Source organism: Acanthisitta chloris, unplaced genomic scaffold (assembly GCF_000695815.1).
Source record: "Acanthisitta chloris isolate BGI_N310 unplaced genomic scaffold, ASM69581v1 scaffold21387, whole genome shotgun sequence".
Classification (NCBI taxonomy): Eukaryota; Metazoa; Chordata; class Aves; order Passeriformes; family Acanthisittidae; genus Acanthisitta; species Acanthisitta chloris.
The window spans coordinates 17,549-38,309 of NW_008682364.1; the positions used below are offsets into that span (position 1 = coordinate 17,549).

At 38.0% G+C, this 20,761-nt stretch overlaps 1 protein-coding gene across 1 annotated transcript in view; it reads right to left on the reverse strand.

Annotated features, from left to right (window-relative positions):
* The window catches only part of LOC103805849 (2-oxoglutarate dehydrogenase-like, mitochondrial), a gene marked incomplete at its 3' end in the record, with an annotated part of 29,738 nt that extends 13,240 nt beyond the window's left edge, over positions 1–16,498 (reverse strand). Inside the window, exons 1-5 of the mRNA XM_009078510.1 lie at positions 16,289–16,498; positions 9,321–9,500; positions 6,011–6,113; positions 2,560–2,675; positions 749–903 (exon numbers count right to left, since the gene is read on the reverse strand). Coding sequence (XP_009076758.1) covers positions 749–903; positions 2,560–2,675; positions 6,011–6,113; positions 9,321–9,500; positions 16,289–16,495 — 761 coding nt within the window. The remainder of the gene's footprint in view (positions 1–748; positions 904–2,559; positions 2,676–6,010; positions 6,114–9,320; positions 9,501–16,288) is intronic.
* Between the last annotated feature and the right edge of the window lie 4,263 nt (positions 16,499–20,761).

A 20,761-nucleotide genomic window follows, 5' to 3' on the forward strand; every position in this document is an offset into this window, starting at 1 on the left:
AAAAAATCTCTTCCTAATATCCAACCTAACCCTCCCCTGGCAGAGCTTAAGTCTGTGCCCTCTTGTCCTACTGCTGATTGCCTTGGAGAAGAGACCAACCACCACTTGACTACAGTCTCCTGTCAGGGAGTTGTAGAGAGCAATAAGGTCTCCCCTGAGCCTCCTCTTCTCCAGGCTGAACACCCCCAGCTCCCTCAGCCTCTCCTCATGGCACTTGTGCTCCAGTCCCTTCACCAGCCTCGTTGCTCTTCTCTGCACCTGCTCCAGCACCTCAATATCCCTCCTGAGCTGAGGGGCCCAGAACCGCAGACAGTACTCAAGGCATTGGCAGATCTCAAAAGGAAAAGGGCAGAAACAGGACTTGAAATCACATTCCAACATTGTTCTGACACTTACTTTCTGAAACAGGCTGCAAATCTTTAACACAGATATATACTACTAGTCTGTTGGAACAACTTTTTGCCAGTTTATTGCTACAAACCAATTAAATCATTGCCAGATATGCCACAAAAGGCTGGACAAGTGTTATAGAACACAACCTGCCTTTTAAGATAATAGAATACCAAAAGCCACAACACAGACCCTGACACACCTCACAGCACACACTTTCCTTTGATGTCGCATCCAGGTTAACTACACCCACCTGTACTCCAGACCTTCCTTAGACTATTCACCTCCACCTCAGCAGTCTATAGATCACAGCAGCTTTCACCCAGCAGTCCCAGTTTCCCAGCACACCCCAGTGTACCTCATCGAGCGCACCAGCCTTGCCAACAAAGTCCTTTTTTCCTCATTAGTAAACTTCATAACTCCTGGAGTCTCAAACTTCTGCCGGATCCACTGGCACTGCTCCACATCATTGATGAACATGAACTCCAAGCCAATGTGTTGGCAGTAGGTATTCTAGGATGTGAAAATGCCAACAACAGAAGCTTTAGGAGCTAATGAGCCATGAAGAAATAAATATATTTTTTAAATTATATGCCCTGTTACTCTTGTGAAAGCTTCTTGTCTTCTTCCTTTTCCACTATGTCTTCTCCACAGTAATCCTGGAAGTGAATATTTTGCTAAATCTAGTTTTGTGCCACAAAGCTTTTTCTACAAAGTAATGTTTCAAAAATCTGAAACTGGAAGATTGTCATCTGGTGATGCATTCAAAGAAGGCAAATAAACACATTTCTCCTAACTTAGTACTGTTCTTACAGGCATAGTACAGTCTTTTCTTTAGATGCACCAGCAAGGATTTCAAGAAATTTATCAAAATTTACCCTGTCTTTTTTAAATATCACCTGAAATCAAGCAATAAAAGCAGTGACAAGGCAGGTATGAAGTCTCATGAAAGTTATCTGATAATTGTCAAGTTTCAGAAACCTGGGAATCTGAAAAACAATCCAAGAAGCTGAGAACAGAGAAAGGATGAGAATAAATGCAAAGACACACCAGAAATTTTATCCCCTCGTTCATTTTTTAAGTTTTCTGCTTCTTACCTTAAAAAAGACTATTTCATCAGCAAAATGTGTCCAAAATACAAGTCAAGAGAAGTAAGACCTACTGTGAGTTTGAGACAAAACCACTCTGAAGACATAGTATGTCCTCTCTACTGCCTCTAAAAGGGAGTTGAATGTCAACTTCAATTAGAAAAAAAAAAGAAAATAGAGAGAAGAGGAAACCAAAGGGTTCTCTCCTTAACACAAATAAGTTCTTTGAGGTGTTTAGATTTTGCTATAGATTTTGTCTATTTGCACATTACAGTTTTAAGGATTGTCTCTTGAAAGTCGCTACACAGATAATCTAGAAGTGCAAATAAAAAAAAAATTAAAAAGTCCTCAAATGCACAACAGAGGTAATGTGGCTTGCCAAGTTACCATGCTTCAGCTAAGCTGACATAAAAGTCAAACAACCAGGAATATCCAATACTAATTCACTTAGTAGTCTACAAATTCATTACCAGTCCTACTTGCTGTTTTGTTATTTATTCCTTCAAAGTAGTTTGGCTTTAAATTGTTTTAGCTTTGATGACTTCATATCCCCTGTCAGATAATAAAACTCTAGAAAAAAGACTGGGGATGGAAAACAAGGACCATCACTGTCTACAAGCTACAACTGAGCTCTCATGAATTTGGTGCCCAACCTTCATATTTTTCCTCAAGTCAAAGCCTCACTAAAGCTAGGGATGTGAGAGCAACCCCTGAACATCCTAAGCACTGTATGCATAGGGGCTTTATCTGTGGTAGGACACTTAAAAGACACTTTCTAAAGGCTCTAGTCCTTTTAAACATCATCAGTTCTTACAGGATAAAGGATTTAATTAGTATTCTATCATATTCACCTCTGTTATACTCATCCTTTATCTATGTATTTTAGATATCCAGGTAGGGAAATCAATGCTGCTGCTACCTCTAGAACCAGTACAAAAGTGATTTTAAATGCCATTTGAATTCTTTACATGATCTATTAATAACTGACAAATGATACATGTTTTTTTTGTGACTGACAGCTAGTAAAAGTTCACTTCAGTTTGGATGAAAACAATCACAAATCACAGAATGTGCCACTGACCTCCAGGCGTTTGATGATCTCTCGTAAAGAAAGACTGTTCTCATTTCCTCCTATGAAGGTGGTTGTTGGCAGCTGAAAGACTTTGTCCAAATCTGACTCATGCAAACCATAAAACCCTACAACAGGTACATTATTGATTTACAAAGCAGGGCAGGAGACAAAACAGGAACCAGCACTGTTTTTCAAACCATGGCAATGATGTTTAATAAAGCAATATTAAGAAAGAAGGCACCGGTTTAAAAATTGAAAGTGTGAATACTTTGAAGGCATCCATTAGTAAAATGCACTTTAGTCTGGCTTTTAAAATAAGTGTTTTAATTAAGTAGTCATTGTTTGAATAGAAGTGTAAACCACTCTTTCTTAAATGCTCAGATAAAACAACTGAAATTAAAATCACCCAAACCTTTTTTATATTTTAACATATTAGTATGGAGAATCAATGGTATATGTGCTATCTCTTGCAGTTCACTGTGTAGTAAAACAACTAACTGTAATGACTGGGATTTCTTCCTTGCTCTGTCATGAGCAACAAACACAAAGGAATCCCTTCTCACAGACAGAACTACTACCTTAATAGATAAGACTAAGAGAAAACACACAACATATTCAATGTAATGCTGTACAAGCACTCTGGTAGAACTTCCAAGTATTTCTATTCACTCTCTCTTTTTAGGGAAGGTAGTTTGAAATAGCCATTTAATGGCCTGCATAGCTCTATGTCCCAATCAGTGACCCCTTATAAATACAGATTTCCACATCGTCACCATCTAAAACAAGGGCTTGTTTAACCATATCATCCCCATCTTGACCTAGACACATCAAAACCTGTTCTGGCTGAGAATATTATTTAAGAGAGTATTTAACTTAACTATTATGCAGTTTCAAAAGTCAAAACACATCACACACAAGACAGACTGTTATCAGTGCAAGTTAAAGTCTTTGTATGACACAAGTTTAACCTAGACCTGTTAGCTGAGGAAAGGAGAAACAGCTTCTTACAAGTGTAAGAATGTGTTGTATAACACTTATAACACACACTACATACAGTTATAGAAACTGATCTATGCATTAAAACTATATATGTGTGTCTACACAGGTAAAGGTATTTTTAAAATTAACAATAGCATCTGTATTTTTAATTTTGAACTTGGTTCCAGGTAAGCTGCAGATATCCACTTTAACACGGATCAGACAGTCTGCACACAACTCCTAAATCAATAAAGAATAGTGCTCTGTATTCTCTGTTAAATGACATTGCTGAAGATGAGAGTGAAGCAGCAATTTAAAGATGAAATAACAATGGAACTTAGCATTTAGAGTTGAAGCCAGGCCATAGGACTGCATTGGACACCTTTACTACACAGCAGCCAGTAAAGAACACATTTTGTACTTTAAAAATAATATATTTTAAAATATTATTTTGAGGGTTTAAATAATATATTAACATTTCAAATCTGAGGTGACCAAAAAAAGGTGTATTTCTTCTTTTTGGTGTTGTAATATTTTTTTCCCCAGTAGCAAGGGAGAGGGGATGACAGGGGCTTTAGTGTAATTTGAAACAAAGCAGTGCTAACATCTATTTATTTTTTTTTTCTGACTGTCCCTCAGACTGTAATTTGAAACAAAGAAGTGCTAACATCTTTTTTTTTTTTTTTTCTGACTGTCCCTCAGACTTCACAGGCTCTTCATGTTCTATCATGCATAAACCAGAACACGTACAGGAGTGATTTGGGCACACACAGAACATCTGTCCTGTGTACTGCAGCACCACATTTACTGAAGCATCACCTCATGTTTAAAGAGACACAACCTTACTGAAATCCTGAAGCAATTCTAGAACTTGAATCATGCAGTAGGTACATCTGTAACTGCATTTGTAGAAGCAACTCTTAGAAGAAACTTCCCACCATACAGCTTCTCAAAAAGCAACCAGAAGATGGGACAAAGAACATGCACAGAAAAATCAAACACTAAAATACTTTCTGTACTGCCAGAGACCTTTCATAAGTTTCCTGCCTGGAACACTCAAGTATAGGCAATATTTGAGATCCTACCTTTTTTTTTTTTTTTTTTTTTTTTTTGCTATGCCAAAACTAGGTTAGAAATTTTGTTTCGCCTTGCAAACTGAAACCACCACAGTTGCACTCTCAGATACATCCCCCCATGACATTCAGATGTCTAGCATATTCCTCCTACAGGCATGAGTGTTTCAGCATCTGACCAGCCACAGCACTCTGCACTAAACTATCTGCAGAGTTTAAAGAAATGCCTACTGACGTGCTAGCAGTCACCCCTACTCCAAACTAATCACATTTTCTCAGTAAATGTCTAATGTATTTTCTAAGAGGTAATTGCCTTTAATTAAAGCTGACAAACTTCAAGGAGAACACCCAATTTGTGTAATCACCTCTCAATTTACAATCTTAGGCACTCTGCTGCCTTTCTATGATCAGAACTGCTTCTTCCCCTACCACAAGAAACAGAAACCACAGCAGCAAAGAGGCAGTAGATATACTTAGAGTAAAATTAAGCAGAATGTGTTCTATCTACTACTTGCACTATGTTTTATGTCTAGTCCAAAAAGCTTCCGTACACATCAAAGAAAAATTGACTCAGTGTCTTCATCAAGTAGAAACCTCCATTTTAAACAAACCAGGTAGATTGAAAAATCAATCAGGTGCTTTTTTATTCAAGCAGAGAGAGGCAAAGAAATTGATCAGTGCAATTTCTCAGAGCCATGCCCTCACAGCAACCAGAACAAGCTTTGCAAAAGCAAACCCGAGTGCACTATACCCTTCCAGCAGTAAACTGAAGTGATCACCATTGGATTATATCCATAAGGAAAGAATTCTACACTTCCCATGTTTTCTTCTGATAACTTTAAACAGACTTCTTCAAGTCATACAGAAAGAATAAATATAAAAAAAATCCAAAATTGGTCTGAAATTTACCCTAAGTTCCTCCATCCAGTGTTTCACTTATTGCTTGTTTTCCCTATTGATTAGCCTTCAGATGTATCCAGTTCAAACAAGTATCAAACATAACAGTGTAAGAGTAATTTAGATTACCAGAATCTTGGCCTAATGTATTGATTAGTATTAATTTCTGATGTGGAACAAAAACATCAGATTTGGGGATTTTATTGAGTGTTTAAAACCTCAGCTGTGATCTTAGACTAGAAATTCCATTATCCTGAAATTTTAGCTTCCTTACAAATGCTCAAAGGCACTGTTTCATGATACCAGCAAGCAGAAAAGAGAGAATCTTCCCTGAAACATGGCATCCCTGCCCATGGAAAGGGGTTGAAACTACACGATCTTTAAGGTCCCTTCCAACCCAAGCCTTTCTTTGATTCTGTGAATTGTCTTATTAAATCACCTCAGCTCAATGAGACACATGAGACGATTGCAAGCGAGCCCATGGCAAGTAAGAAGGCATACAGCATACACACCGAGTTTGTCGATTGTAGTAATTAGGTCAGAAGGAATAAATGAATCCAAGTCTGCATCCAGAATTCCAAGGGGATCTAGCTGAGCCACATGATGACCACGGATCTGAAAAAGGAGGAAAGTAAGAGAAAAACGAAATCACACTAACAAGAGTCAGACAAAGGGAAAAAGTCACTGAGATCTCTCCATAGTATATATGTATCAACCATTAGGTCAAACAAGTAAACACCACTAATGTGATGAGAGGGGCACATTTTTCCCATGAAAACAATAAATAAGCATTATATTACTGGATACATATATAGCTCTATTAGAAATTACTGAATACACATTAGAACATACCCTTTATTTTGTCTGACATGCAATTCAACTGGGATTACCCTGAAGTTTACATAAAGAAAGCTACTAAAGACTACACTCTCAATCTCTGAGTAGAATTTAAAAACTATGACTAGTCTATAGGTCTTATCATTTGCCAATTCAGTCATTTTGTATATTTGCCTGAATCCTCCTTTCTGCACCTGCAGAATACTAAAATATAGCATTGCTGACCTAAAACACAGACTGGTGTTAATGCAGTTTAATCTGGCAGTGAAGGGATCACTCTTCATGAGCTCTGCTCCACATCAGATAGCATCTATTTTCATTTGTGAAATTTCTGAAATTTGATCTATGACAAAACTGACATTCAAGACACTGAAAAACACAAACTAAGTGGGGAATTTAGCCAGGTTTCAGTTATCAGCATGACTGGTGTTAATTCATGCCACAGGTTGCCATAAACTAGTTCTTTATTATCATATAACATTGCTACAGAAGAAGTAACTAATTGATCCATTAGAGCCACAAATATAGAATAATTTTAATGTATCTTATGCATGACTCTCATATACCAAATTAACTCATTAAAAGCTCTGTATAGATAAATATAGGAAAATTTTCTCCTGAAATTTTTTTTTAATAACACATTCAGATCACTTGGGTACAATTTCATTCACATTACTAGTATCCTAATTGCCCCTGAAAAGAAAGGAATTAATAAACTGCAATATTAATAGTGAAATGCAGCACACAGTAATAGAGTCTAATTAAAGTGTGGTTCATGTGACTTGTAAAAACACCATTCAAGTATTCTATATTTGCAGAGGAGTCCATAACAAAATGGTTTCCAGTCCTAAGCAAATGGAAATGCAACATCTTTTTTAGAACCACCAGCCCTATAAACTCAGCCTGACTTCTGCAATGCAATTCTTTGCATCTCATCAATCACCAGTAATAAAACCCTGACAGGCCAAATGATGCCCATGGCAACATCTGTGCCATCTGATTGTTTACAGCAGCACTAAGTCTATCTGACTGGAACTAAGCAAACAATTCTGTCTCGAGCATCATCAACAGGAAAGAATTCACCTCCCTAAGTTACATCTGCTCTGCAGTATTAATAGGAAGATCATCAGCAAGAATGCCAAAACCCAGAAAAGCAAATCAATAAAGCACTGTGCTACATTATACTCCAGGAGCAGTTTGGTCTTTAACTAAAAGACAGTATTTTCCTCAATATCAAGATATTTTTTAACAACTTCTACAACTTTCACTGGATACAGAAAATAGTAACATCTGCAGAAATCATAGCTCAACCTTGTGAAAATAAATGCATAGAAAACTTTTATGAATTGCCATACCTTTGACTAAATGCAAGTACAGGCTGCCTGAAAGTAGATTATATTTTCTAGACACAGATGCAAAGAAAAAAACCCAACAGGAACAACAAAAACCCACACACAACCCCAAACTACATGATAAAAGAAGACTCAAGAAATTAATTTATCTAGACTTGTTTTTGTTAAGCACATGCATTTCACTGGAAATCTTTCATTCAGTGTGTCCAGTGCTCTATTTAGGAGAACTAATAGATTAACTGCCTTTTCACAAGTCCAGCTCAACAGACCACAAAGCAGTTTACCACAAAAAACATAAAATACTGACAGGCTAGAGAAATAAAAATTCTGTATCCTTCTCCATTTTGTTTAATTATCAGGCAAAGGAAGGTCACAAATTGATCAAAGCCTTTCAACACTGAATTTAGAGGGTATTAAATACCTTCTAAAAAAACAGGCAGTTGCCTTAGGCAATCCTCTTTGACTGTTAGTTGCAGACACATGGGTGCCTGCCACTTATACAGAACATTTCTGTTCCATCACTTGACTTGGATGGCACAGTCTTTCAAATATAGGGAACAAAAGGCAATCCCTGACCTACTTGCAAGTAAATGATGTCAAAGCAGCCTAACATTCTCCAGTTTTCTCTAATTCTTCACCAAATTTTTACTGCAAGCAAAAGTGAATAGGCTGAAGTGGTTGTTTTCTACATACCTATTTCTAAGAAAATTTCATATATTCTTTATATTCACAAGTGTTTCTTTCTTTTACAACATCTCTCCAACACAGTGGTGACAATGCCATGTGTACAAAGAAGTAATTTAAAAATGTCCTCTTCTATTCCTCTGATGCCACCAAACAGGAGTTAAAATACTTGGAGCAGGGCAGAACAAATCTGCTCAAGTCAAACTGCAGAAAACTTCCTGAGAAGTTACATACTCATTTAAAAAATAAAAATCAAACTGGAGTATTTTGCTCAACACTGATCTGGTTTTGAGGGAATTTGTTTTATTCTACATTGGTTTTAAGCCTTTTATTGAAATTAAAATACGAAACACAAATCTAAATAAAAATATTCAAACTTGTTTTACATTTAGAAAACATCTAACCAAAACCACTGTCCTGTTTCCAAAATCCTCCTTCTTCTAGAGGGAAAAATAAGGAAATTAGACTTAATTTCTTAATTTAATAAAAGGGTTACAAATATGATTGTGAAACAAAGCCAACTTTGATGGACAGTTTTCTAAAAGAAATCCATCAAAGCTTTCCCAAACTCAAGACTCAGTGAGCCAAAAGAATAGCAAAGGCTAAGATTTGAGTTGTTTGGCTCCTGCTCCCAGTAAAGGGGCAAAATCCAAGATGTCCATGTTCCCTTTCACAACCTACTGCCTCCATAAAGAGCTTCCAGGCTAAGGCAGATGACCACCATCAGGTCTGCAGGTAATGTGAATTAAGAGTTTGCTAAACCAGAGGATCACCCCTGTCTGAATCCAGTACTTTCTTAGACACAGTGCAGGTAAGAACAGGCTGTCTAGTTCAAGACATTTTGGATTAGAAAAGACCAGAAGATAAACAAGAACGGGAAAAAAAAAAGGGAGAAAAAGGTTGTTTGCAAAGGAGAGACCCTCCCACATCTACCCCAAAGTACACTTACTTGGTATGCTCTTATCAAAGACTGCACAGCAAGGTGATCTTCAACAAGCTTTTCAGCTTTACCCGGTGTCTGGGCCAGGCCATGGCTCTGAAGAAATGATGCCTTTCTTTCCAGCTGCTCTGGTAGATGGGGATCATATGCCTGGCCAACATTAGCATTTCGGAAAAACAAATCCCAGGACTAGACATGTGTACAGAGAAGAAAAAGGAAAATTATTACCTCAAACAAAAGTCTCAACCAAAAGCAGCTCCTTCAAGCTGCAAATGGTACCTCACTACCATACAGTGTTAAGCTCCACTAATAACCAGCAAAAAGAGAGCACTGGTATGTCCAAATCTCAGTAGCAGCTGTTTGTTTTATCTACACAGAGCCCTTTTCCTCTCAATTCTTATACTGAGCTTGCACAGCAGAAAACTCTCCAGCACAAATGTATGCAAAGCAATTGTGTACATTATCCATTCACACAGCTCTTCTTAACTGTAGTGTTTATTCAGGCAGGCAGGAATATGATATTATGCTGCTGGTAAAGAGCTATCAAGCCTACAAAACAAAAATCCTTAATAAAGTAAATGAATCCATTCCTTTAATCATACTCATAGGATTTATGATACTTCAAGATGCTGATTATGCTAAATCAGATTCAGTCCTTACGAACTTTTCTTGAAGAAACTACTTAAAAGCAATTACAGCTTTTTTGAGTGAGGCTTTCAGTCTAAGATCCTTTCCTCACCAGCTTAGGTTATGTTACTATGAAAGAAATTATGGGCCTAGTTTCAAGTGCAAGTCATAACTTTAGAAGAGTACTTGTCAGAAACTGAATCACAACAAACAAAAGATCTTTTTATTTTCATCTGCACTTCTACGCAAGGTACTGCAAGGTACTTTATCCAAGTATCCCAGAACTGTTTCCATTCCAATGAGGTTTGCCAGGTTGGAATAGTATTAGATAAATTAATGCTAACAGAGAGCAGCAGAATGCAATAAAACCAAACAAAGAAGAAAGCCTGCACTAGCAGGAGACCAAGCAGTACTTGTACTTAGCTTACAGTTTTCCATAAAGATAATGAAAGGTCATAAACACTTCCCTCGGTAGGCTAACTTTAAAAAAAAAGATTTAAAAAAAAAAAGAATTGGAAAAGATAACTTTAATTTTGTGCATGTTATTTGTCCTGGCAGTGAGCTTCAAATTAATGCATTTCAAGGAGCCAAGTGCCAGGAAAGATAAAAAGCAGATCAAAGATTTTATTTTTAAAAGAACATTACTTATTATATTCATTGCAGAACACACAAAAAATATCAAAATAATGTAATGCCAACATGGCATGGCAGAAAAAGATTTATAGAATCCCATCTTCATTAACAAAAAGTCTTCATACTGGAATTTCTACAGGTTCTAAGATGTTTGTAAACACCATGAGAAGGGCAGCATAAAAGAGCTAAGCATCATTCAGCCTTTCAAGTTATGGAAGTGAGGGGACTCGTTGAATCTGTGGGTGCAAACCTCATCTTTAGCATGAAGCCACTGCCCAAGAAATATTGCTTTAATGTACCTCTCTTACTTCTTTAGTCATCCAAAGCTGCATTGATACAAATATGGTAAACTTAATTTATCACCCTGCTCTTACACATAGCCTAAATGTGTAATGAGCCTAAATGATCTAAACATAACCTAACTTTTACATGCTGTGACAAATTAAGGCAGACTGATCATATATGGTGGTCAGCTCCAGACACACTGATTTATTCCTCCTCCCTTCCCTCATTTATGCTCATTTCCTAAATACCTCTTATATTGACACCTTGCTAGCTGCACTGAGATTACAAGTCTGAATTTACACAACATCCTATAAGTGTAGGATACTGTTCTTATTGTGAAAAACAATCCCTTTTTTAACTACAAAGGCTGCTTAGACTGGAAAAATTACTTGGGCAATACACAGTTATTAACTTCCATTAAACATTAAATTATGAAATTCCAAACACACATTTGGATCTGTGTCAAATCTGACATTTTGTATTCATTCAAAGTTCTAATAAAGAATTTGCTTTGGTTATGGTAAGGTTCCTTCCTTACTTTTTCCAACATCATGATACACATACAACGAGGATAATAACATAACTATTCCTTTGTTGAGTCAAAGAGCACAACTTTTAGATGTAATAGTTATCACAGCACAGTCCCAGAAACAATTGAATATATTTTTAGACAAGTGCTCTGCTGAGACAGTTACTAACAAAATCCAAACAGACTTGTCCAACAAGCAACCTGTTTAAGGAGAATCAGCACAGGATCTTTTCTTCATGCAAACTTACAAATATAAAAAGAACATTTACACCTGAAGATGCAGCCAGCTGGGACAGAAGGAACTCACACTATTTTCTCCTATCACATTTTTGAACCTATTGATTTGTTGGGCAGGCTTGACATTTAATCAGAGGGGAGGGAAAATACATCATTTGGCTACAGAAAATTAGTTTTTTCTAGATACACATCCATCAAAGCCTTTACAAATTTCTGTAGTGTCTTTCAAGATTGATACCAGATTATAGTCTTCAAGTCTTGTGTATCAATGTCAGACTTTGGGAACAGCATTTGCCATGTGACTGAACAGACAGAAGACCAACTTGGTCTCCCAGCAAATCTGCAGCTTCTCAACTAAATTTCTAAAGTCCTTCAAGAAAATACTGGAGGAGACATAATAGAAAAATAAATCTGAAAACAAAATTACTATAGTGATAGATGATACATTCCTTGGGGCTTTTTTTCTGTCAGCAAATCTATATTGTAGTTAACCATTATTTTATCAAGTAATGTAACACAATTCAAGTGATTCAGTGGCAACATTCTAATCTCATATCATAAACAACGTTGCACTTAGAATAACAAGTAACATATTTGTTATCTTGATGGTTGGAGTTTTTTCCTAGTAACATCACAATATCCATCAACTGCAGTAAGAACAGTAAAGCCTTAAAAGATACACACTGAGCATCACTACACCATTTAAATAAAAAAAAAAAAAAAAGAAAAAAATTAAGTCAAACAAAACCAAACTCCCACACTTTTTCCTAGTACATAAACCAAGGAAGTGATTACACACTCATGGTAGAGCAGCTGCATATGGGATAACATGGCAGGCATTATGTACTCCATATCCAACCGTGCAGTTTTGTAATTAATCTTGTGATAGTAATAACTGAGCCTTGTCAAGCTTCTCTCTTATGATCTATGGCCCTGACATCAAGCTTCAAGGAGAAATAATGATGCCTTTTTCAGAGACCACGTCATTTTATTCTGATCGGTGTTTTGGCTACTCTAAGGATAAAAAATTCAAAAGACAAGGAAAAGCTGGAAACCATCAGGAATGGATCTGCACAAAGAATAAAAGCTCCTATGCATATACAAGCATATTCCTTCATATATAACCATGATACATACAGGAAGGAGAGATTCTTAGAAAAACCCTAGCAGCACTGAATACACTCATTGCAATGTGACAGTCATATTGCAAACAGTTTTAAATAAGCAAAAGTGGGGAGACATGTCCAGTCAAATCTTCTGAGCATGAAATCATTTGAGGAGTCTTGATTAATTGGAGTTTCTAAGTAAAAGTGAATAGTGCATGATTTTTATTCCCAGAAAAATAGGGGGTTTCCTTCTGATTGAGTAGTAGGCACATCCCCTTTGATAAGGAGATATCCAAGAAAAAACATTTTCCTCTTTAGAGGAAAATGAGGAAAGAGAATATAATGTCTAAATGCCTAGCACAAACTAGCTCTCTAATCCATGCTGGACATACTGAATAAAATGATGAAACATGAGTGGCCTGCAGAGAATCAAATTATTAACAATACCATAACCAACACCTCATGGTGTCTCTTGACATTTTGTTCCAACACTTCCACCCCTTTTCGCAGCAGAATGACAAATTCACAAGTTGTCTACAGGCATAAAATTATGGCACTGGTTTCTCTATATTTTTAAGGAAGCTGGGTGATTTCAACTTTTAACATTATTAACCTGTTTTATAATGCCCAAATTGACCCATTTCTGTCAACAAAGATCTTGAGTAGGTATTTACAACTTTCAGCTGATGAAATGAGATGGTGTTCAAGAAAAAAGAAATTAATTTTGTTGGTGAGACAAAGTAAAATTAATTGTCATCATTCTTCTCCCTTCCTCCCTTTTTGTTCCTAGGCTGTGAAAAACCTAATCATTTAGGCAAGAATAGCTGCAAAGTAATCCATGATGTCCATCAATCATATTCTTTTAAGCCTCATAAACCAGGGACAGAGTGAATTTACTTCACTTCGTTACTGTTGTAAATATATTACATATAGTTAACCTAGAAAAGAATTCACACATTTTTATAATTGTGCTGGTTTTGGCTGGAGTTGTTAATTTTCTTCCAGCAGCTGTTTTGAGGCTTGTTTGGATTTACACTGAAAATGGGGTTGATAAAACAGAGATGTTTTTGTTATTGCTGATCTGCACTTACACAGAGTCAAGGCTTTTTCTTCTTCTCACATCCCCCCACCTGCAAGGAGGCTTGGGGTGCATGAGGAGTTGGGAGGTGACACACCTGGCACAGCTGACCCCAACTGATCCAAGGGATATTCCATACCGGATGACATCATGCTCAGCATATAACGTCAGGAAAGAAGGATGGAGGATGTTCAGAGTGATTATAGAATCATAGAATCAACCAGGTTGGAAGATACCTCAAAGATCATCGAGTCCAAGGATGGTCACTAGACCATGGCACTAAGTGCCACATCCAGCCTCAGCTTGAAAACCTCCAGGGATGGTGAATCCACCACCTCCCTGGGCAGCACATTCCAATGCCTGAGCACTCTCTCTGTAAAAAATTTCTTCCTATTATCCAACCTAAACCTCCCCTGGCAGAGCTTGAGTCTGTGTCCTCTTGTCCTACTGCTGGTTGCCTGGGATGATGTTTATCTTCCAAAATTACCACTGTGTGTGATGAAGCCCTGCGTTCCTGGGGATGGCTGAACACCTGCCTGTCCGTGGGAAGCAATGAATTAATTCCTTGTTTCACTTGGCTTGTGTGCGTGGCTTCTGTTTTCATTGTTAAACTGCCTTTGTCTCATCCAAGAGTTTTCTACCTTTTACATTGTTAAACTGCCTTTATCTCATCCAAGAGTTTTCTACCTTTTACCCTTATGGAGTGAGCAAGCAGCTGCTTGCTTGCCACCTAGGGTTGAACCACAACAAAAAATGTGTCTTGAATTACCGGGGATCCACTCCCTAGGCCACACCCTACTCCAACAGCATTTACATTCCTCTGTCAATTCACTTCTGCTAATTTATTGGCCACTGTCCAATCTACAGACTGCATCACCTCATCGGGATCCACCGACAAACTGTGTCTGCACTGCCAGACGAACTGGATAGTCTCTCGGCAGGATTTTTAGCATTTTCGCCGTACGCCGAGTACCAGCAAAACCACAGGCAGGTCTAAATTTCTCAGCCGCCTGTCTCAGCACCCTGGCCAGCTCCCGGCGAACGCAGTGCTGCGGACACCCAGCGGAACTTGGCGTCCCGTGAGAAGTTTGCAGGGCTCCACAGCAGCAAAATACACCACTGCAAATGGTCCGAACAAGGTGTTTCGTTCTTCCGAAAAGAAAGAAGGTCCTCACGGGCCAATGTAACGTTTGTTATTTAAATAAAAGCAAGATGTCGGTGTGATGTCACCGTACACACTCCTTATGCATGAGTTCACCCTCTCAGTGTCCTGAGTATGAACGAGTTGATACCGATCTACAGCACCAACACATCAGGAAGGGTTCTTGAAAATTAATTCAGTGCACCCACACAACGTGTTGCCCCACTCCACACTGGCTGGAACTTCAGCTGGCACTTACAGGACAAGGGCTCAAAGTCAGATGGGATGAGAGAAGGAAGACGATGACCTCGGATCACATTCAGTCTTCAAAGTTGCCACTGCATATGTCAACTTTGAACAAAACTGAATTCATCCTAAACACAACATCCTAAAAAGCAGCTGGCAAACTGCCTTTATTTTCTCCCTTTTGCTGCCCCCCCAGCATGCGTCACTTCCTCATGCTGCAGATAGATTATCAGACTTAGAATAACAACTTCTAAGTGACATTTTGATATACATGCCTCGAGAATAGGGGAACAGACAACCAATTTGGTAAACATTGTGGGCACAATTCACATTACTTCTCTAGAAAATGACTTGTCTGCCTTAGAATTTATCAGATTTCTCATCAGCTTCTTAAGTTACTATACATGTATCACCATAACAGAGCCTTCCTTGTCAGCAGAAAGGTTGTTAAAAATTAAGCCTATGTATTTTGCCCACAAGAAAGGATTTGGGCAATAGATTTAAAGGTTTTTTTAATAAAAAAAAAAAAGGCAAACAAGTGTATGTTGCCTGGAAAGAGAGGGAGAGAGACAAAAAATTCTCTTCAAGACATTTAGAAGAATTTTCTGACAATTTCAGATTCTGTTTTAAGGTTACAACTTCCACAGCTACCTAAAAGGAACTTCATACAGTTTAGAAGTACCAATGTCAACATACATAATTTAAATATAACATTCTCTGATACAACCTTATTACAAGGAACCAGAAAATTAAATGTATTTTACTCTTGGGTCTTCTTTCCAGATGTAATTAATTACTTAATGGACTCCTTGAACAGCATTTCCAGGGAGGAACAAAGTTTCAGAGCAGCTTACTATTTCTGGTCTGGACTTCTCATTCTTTCTGCTCAACTCACCATGCCTGTGGCTCCTCTGTACTTTTTTAGCTGTGATATTACATCTTAAAGCAATCAATACGTGGGAAATTAATTTCACATTTTTTCATTTCATACAAGACGTTTTTCTGAACTTTTAAAAAAAAAAAAAAGTTTAAAAGTAAAGAAACTCTTCCAGTCTTAACCCAATATTACCATTTATAGTCAAGTTTAAGACTTACCTTATGTACACTTTTAGGGTTTTCAAGCCACGCATAGTACATTTCCTCCACATAATTTGAATTACTCCCACTCAGGACGGGTTCTGAGGTTCCTGATGAAACATACCGTTGGCCATGTAAAAATGCCCTTCTGGCTATATCCTGCTTTTCCAGAAGTTTAATGCCATGCCACTTCAGCGTAGCTGCAAACAACTTCAGATGACTCATGTTTGTTTATTAGACAGACAGTCCAAGTCTATTAATAAGACAGAAACAAACTCAATCAGCAAAGGAGCCAATAAATTGCAGACACATTTCAGCCTCACAGGGAAAACTGAGGTTTATGGCTACAGTGCTCTTCAACAAAGCTCAGGCCTAGGCATGAAGCTCTGTTCAGAGTTACACTGAGAGCAATGGAATCGCTGCTGGTGGGCATGCCCACCACAGTCAGCACATCTCACAGGTCCTGTAACTGATAACATCATCCCAGTTCCTGAGGCAATCATGACACCACTTATACCACATGCCCCCAGAGCCCTGGTTCCCTGGGAACAAATGAGTTGGCTAATCATTGACTTCTCTGGAGCTCTGGGCAACTGGAACTGCAGTCTGTCTGTTTAGAAAGCTTTTACCTTTTACCAAGTCAAACTGGGGTGGGTTCAAAAAACAGTGTCAACCACAGGCACTCTGGTTAACAAGAAACTGCTACCTCAAATTTCTGCTGTGAATAATGGAGCTGACAAAATAATTAGAAGAGTTAGTTAAGTGTTCATACTGACATTAGCCTTCAGTCAAACAGTGTTACACTAAGAACCAGCTTTGTTTAATTTGTTTTCCTAACTAGCAACATTAATCTTGTGCTTCCAATGACCTCATATGAGCTTTGTAACAAGGAGAGCAGAATCCCTGCAATTTTGAACAAAAAGGGAGAAACTCTAAGGGCTGAATCTAAGCAGATTCCCTGCAATTTTGAACACAAAGGGAGAAACTCTAAGGGCTGAATCTTGGGAAGGCTGAACATCATCAGTTCCAGGGATAGCAAAGGGAATCAAAGCTCACCTTCAAAGTAAAAAGAAATACAGCTTACAATTAGTCTCAAAATAGTATAATCTTAATGCTGAAGTTGCTACAACTGCAATGACGTGAAAAGAAATTATTAGTTTTGTTTTCACTCTAGAAATATTTGGAAAGCTACAAGAATATAAAGGGTAGGATACTAATTAAGAGGAAGCAAAATTTGGATTTAACTCCAAGGTGTCTCACATTTGTTTTGTTGTCTGTCTAGAGAAACAATTTATTTGGTCCCAAGGTAAAATCCAAGGTTTTTATTGTTAGGTGTAACTAGCTGAACAATTGCTAAAACCAAACAAAAGTTCTGAGCTGCCAGATGAACTTTGAGTTTTAAAAACAACACTGTCATTTTGACTCACAGAACAAATTTTAATGTTACATATTATATGTTAAGATTTCTTTATCTCTGATTCAAAGAGTAATAATTTTTTTTTTAAATGCATAAACATTTTCTGCATAAAAATCCCATCAAATTATTTTGTCATTGTTTTTCCTCTTACTCTCTCCCTTTGAATAAACCAAAATACATGGTCATAAAACTCCTAAATTTATAAGGGATAGGAAGAACTCCATGTTTCATCATCCAATTTAAAAACTAATACTTGTCTAAAAAAAAAAAGAAAGAAAAAGGGCAAAAATATATTACTTCACATACTACTGCAGTATTACTGCATGTTCTTCTCTGGCATCACATTTTTAATTCAATATCTATTTTAAAAGCTGATGACTGAATCCCTTTTCTAGTCACTGCCTTTAACTTGTCATCCCAGCAGTGAACTTGTTCTCCTTTATCACACCAAATTCCCTCGTCTCCTCTTTCAAGACTTCTGCAGCCTTTTTCACTCTCACCCATTAGCAGCCCTGACACCTGGCTCGGAACACCAGCTGCCATCATCCACTTACTGAACGTTCCAAACAAGCACTTGTGCACATTGTCCATGCTGCCCAGACACCTGGGAACTATTCTCCTGAGGCAGCATCACTAAACTAGTATACAAACCTCCTTTAAACCTGTAAAACCCTCAAAACCACACACTCTTTTCTCCCCACTTGGCATTTGCAGAAAATTGGCAAGAGTTAGACCACTGGCATGCTGAATCTCCTACACATCAGCATTATTTCCTATCTACCCATATTGCCTTCTCATTTCACAGATTCAAAGCTTATTACAACAACTATTTCCTCCTGTGTCATCACCCTGTCTATGATTAGGGCTCCTAAGCACCTGTAGGAACATAAATACTGTCAGCACCATTTTGAAAGCAGATTAAGTCCTGCAGAGGTACAGAGTGACTGCAACAGCCCTGACAGAGCTAATGTACTGTCTGCATACATAATCCTCTTTCAGATGTAACACTATGTATGCATGATGTCACTTGGAAAAACTTGGTAAAATTTCAATATATTGTAACAGTAAGAACAGAGAGGTCACCATGGCACTCATGACTTCATGTATGTACCTATTCTAATAGAAATTATTATTCCACCTATCTTATCTCATGCATATCACACCCTCTGCTACCAAACTTTTGCACACATACCTCAAGGGTAGACACTCATCCCTAAAGGGTTACCTACCCTCATTTAAAGTGCTTTACAAAGACCTAGGAGTGAAGGGAATGAGAACACCACTTTACTCAGTCTATCATAGTACAGTGGCAAACTTCTTAGGTACAGGTAATTTCACATTCTTCCTTCATGTGTCTGCCTGAAGAAAGTGTAGCTCTTTCTTCTTGCAGTTAGTAAAGTACACATAGCAGGATAATAATTTTCCAGGGATATTTGAAAAGAGATGGCACATAGCAGGACAACAACAATTTTCCAGGGATATTTGAAAAGAGATGCAAATGACATATAACAGAAGCAAAGAGCTTACAAGTGATAGCAGTCACTTCCCTCCAGTTCCACTTAAATTTCAAAATGGGGTCAGAGCCATACTTCAAGTTGTAACTACTGAATATGCAATTTATAAGAGTGGATATGGGCTATGTCACTCCTGTGAAGATCAAAAGATCACAGGTGAAGAAACTGTTACCGCAGACATTATTCCCCTCTCATGAAAAAAAACAATACCTCCATTTTTACACACGCATGAAACAAAAATGGACAAAGCCACCAATTGTGTAATTCCAGACAGATTTCAGCTACAGATTAACATGACTCAAAAAACTGACTTTTTCCTAGCTCTTCCTTTTGCACACACTGCTCCTCAGCACAGATGTCAGCTGTCAGCAGCTAAACAAATCAGAGACCACCAGCGTAATCATAGACCATTCCAGCCCACTCAGCCTTGAGACTGTCAGTCAAAAATTGGCACACAGGACAGCAGGCAGAAGTCAGAAACAGTTAGAACTGTTCCACTCCACTATGTTTCCTAAACCAACCCTGAAATGAACACAGTGATTGGCAAGGAATCAAGCTCAGCCAAGAGCAACCTATAGGATGCTATTAATTAAATCTCCACCCGAGGTCAAAAGGCAGCGAACCAAAAGAACAACCTGATATTTAATGCACCAAAGCACCCTTAAAATGGTGGAAGTAAATGAAAGCCCTAAGCAGCTGAAAATGTCTGCAGCTGTTCTGCACTGTGACATGTGTGTCTCAGGCTGTGAGCTAGCTTTCACCTTGGCACTTTCAACTTTATAAGTGAGCTAACGTCATAGACAGTCTTAGGAATTACTCTACCCAGGCTTCTAGAGGGTAATAGAAGCATGTGGAAAAGAGAGAGCAAGACACTTCTGATAAGGAAGTTTATCCAGCTTTTTTCCAGATCTCTTTAAACATAAATACATTGCACATATGAAGCAATATTCTTCTGGTATTGCTAGTGCCCTTACTGAGTTTCTTAACACACTTGAAGCCCTGCTACCGATGCTAATGAATGATCTTTAGCCTCTGCAGAAGTAGTCATTAATATGCCTGGTCCATATTTGGCAAACGCACTCCATCCACTATCACAGTCATCTTCTTGGATATTTCACATACAACTCACTCCTAAAGCTCTAAGACTGAATAATTCCAATAAAACAAAGATGACAGTGGGAAAAAAATGGATGAAGATAATAGTTTCTACAAAAGACAGTCATAGGTAATTTAAACTAGAGGGGCATGGAATATCCTTATTAAATAAGGCTACTTCAGGAACATATACCTCCACAGGCTAAATGTTTCTTTTCCTCCAGAACGGACATGCCATATTGCATAAAGAATCATAACTCTCCAGCCAGAAAGTTGACCTGCATGAAGACTTCAAGCCATTCATTCGCCATCAGGTGCAGACCCTAAGTCTGGGGCGACGAAGGCATCTCAGAGCGATAAAACTACCGAGATATTATGCAATAAAACTCCTCCCTCGACAAACGCGAGTACCAAGGAGACAGGACGAGCACGGGCTGCAGGCCACTAAGGGCGCGGGGGAGTCTC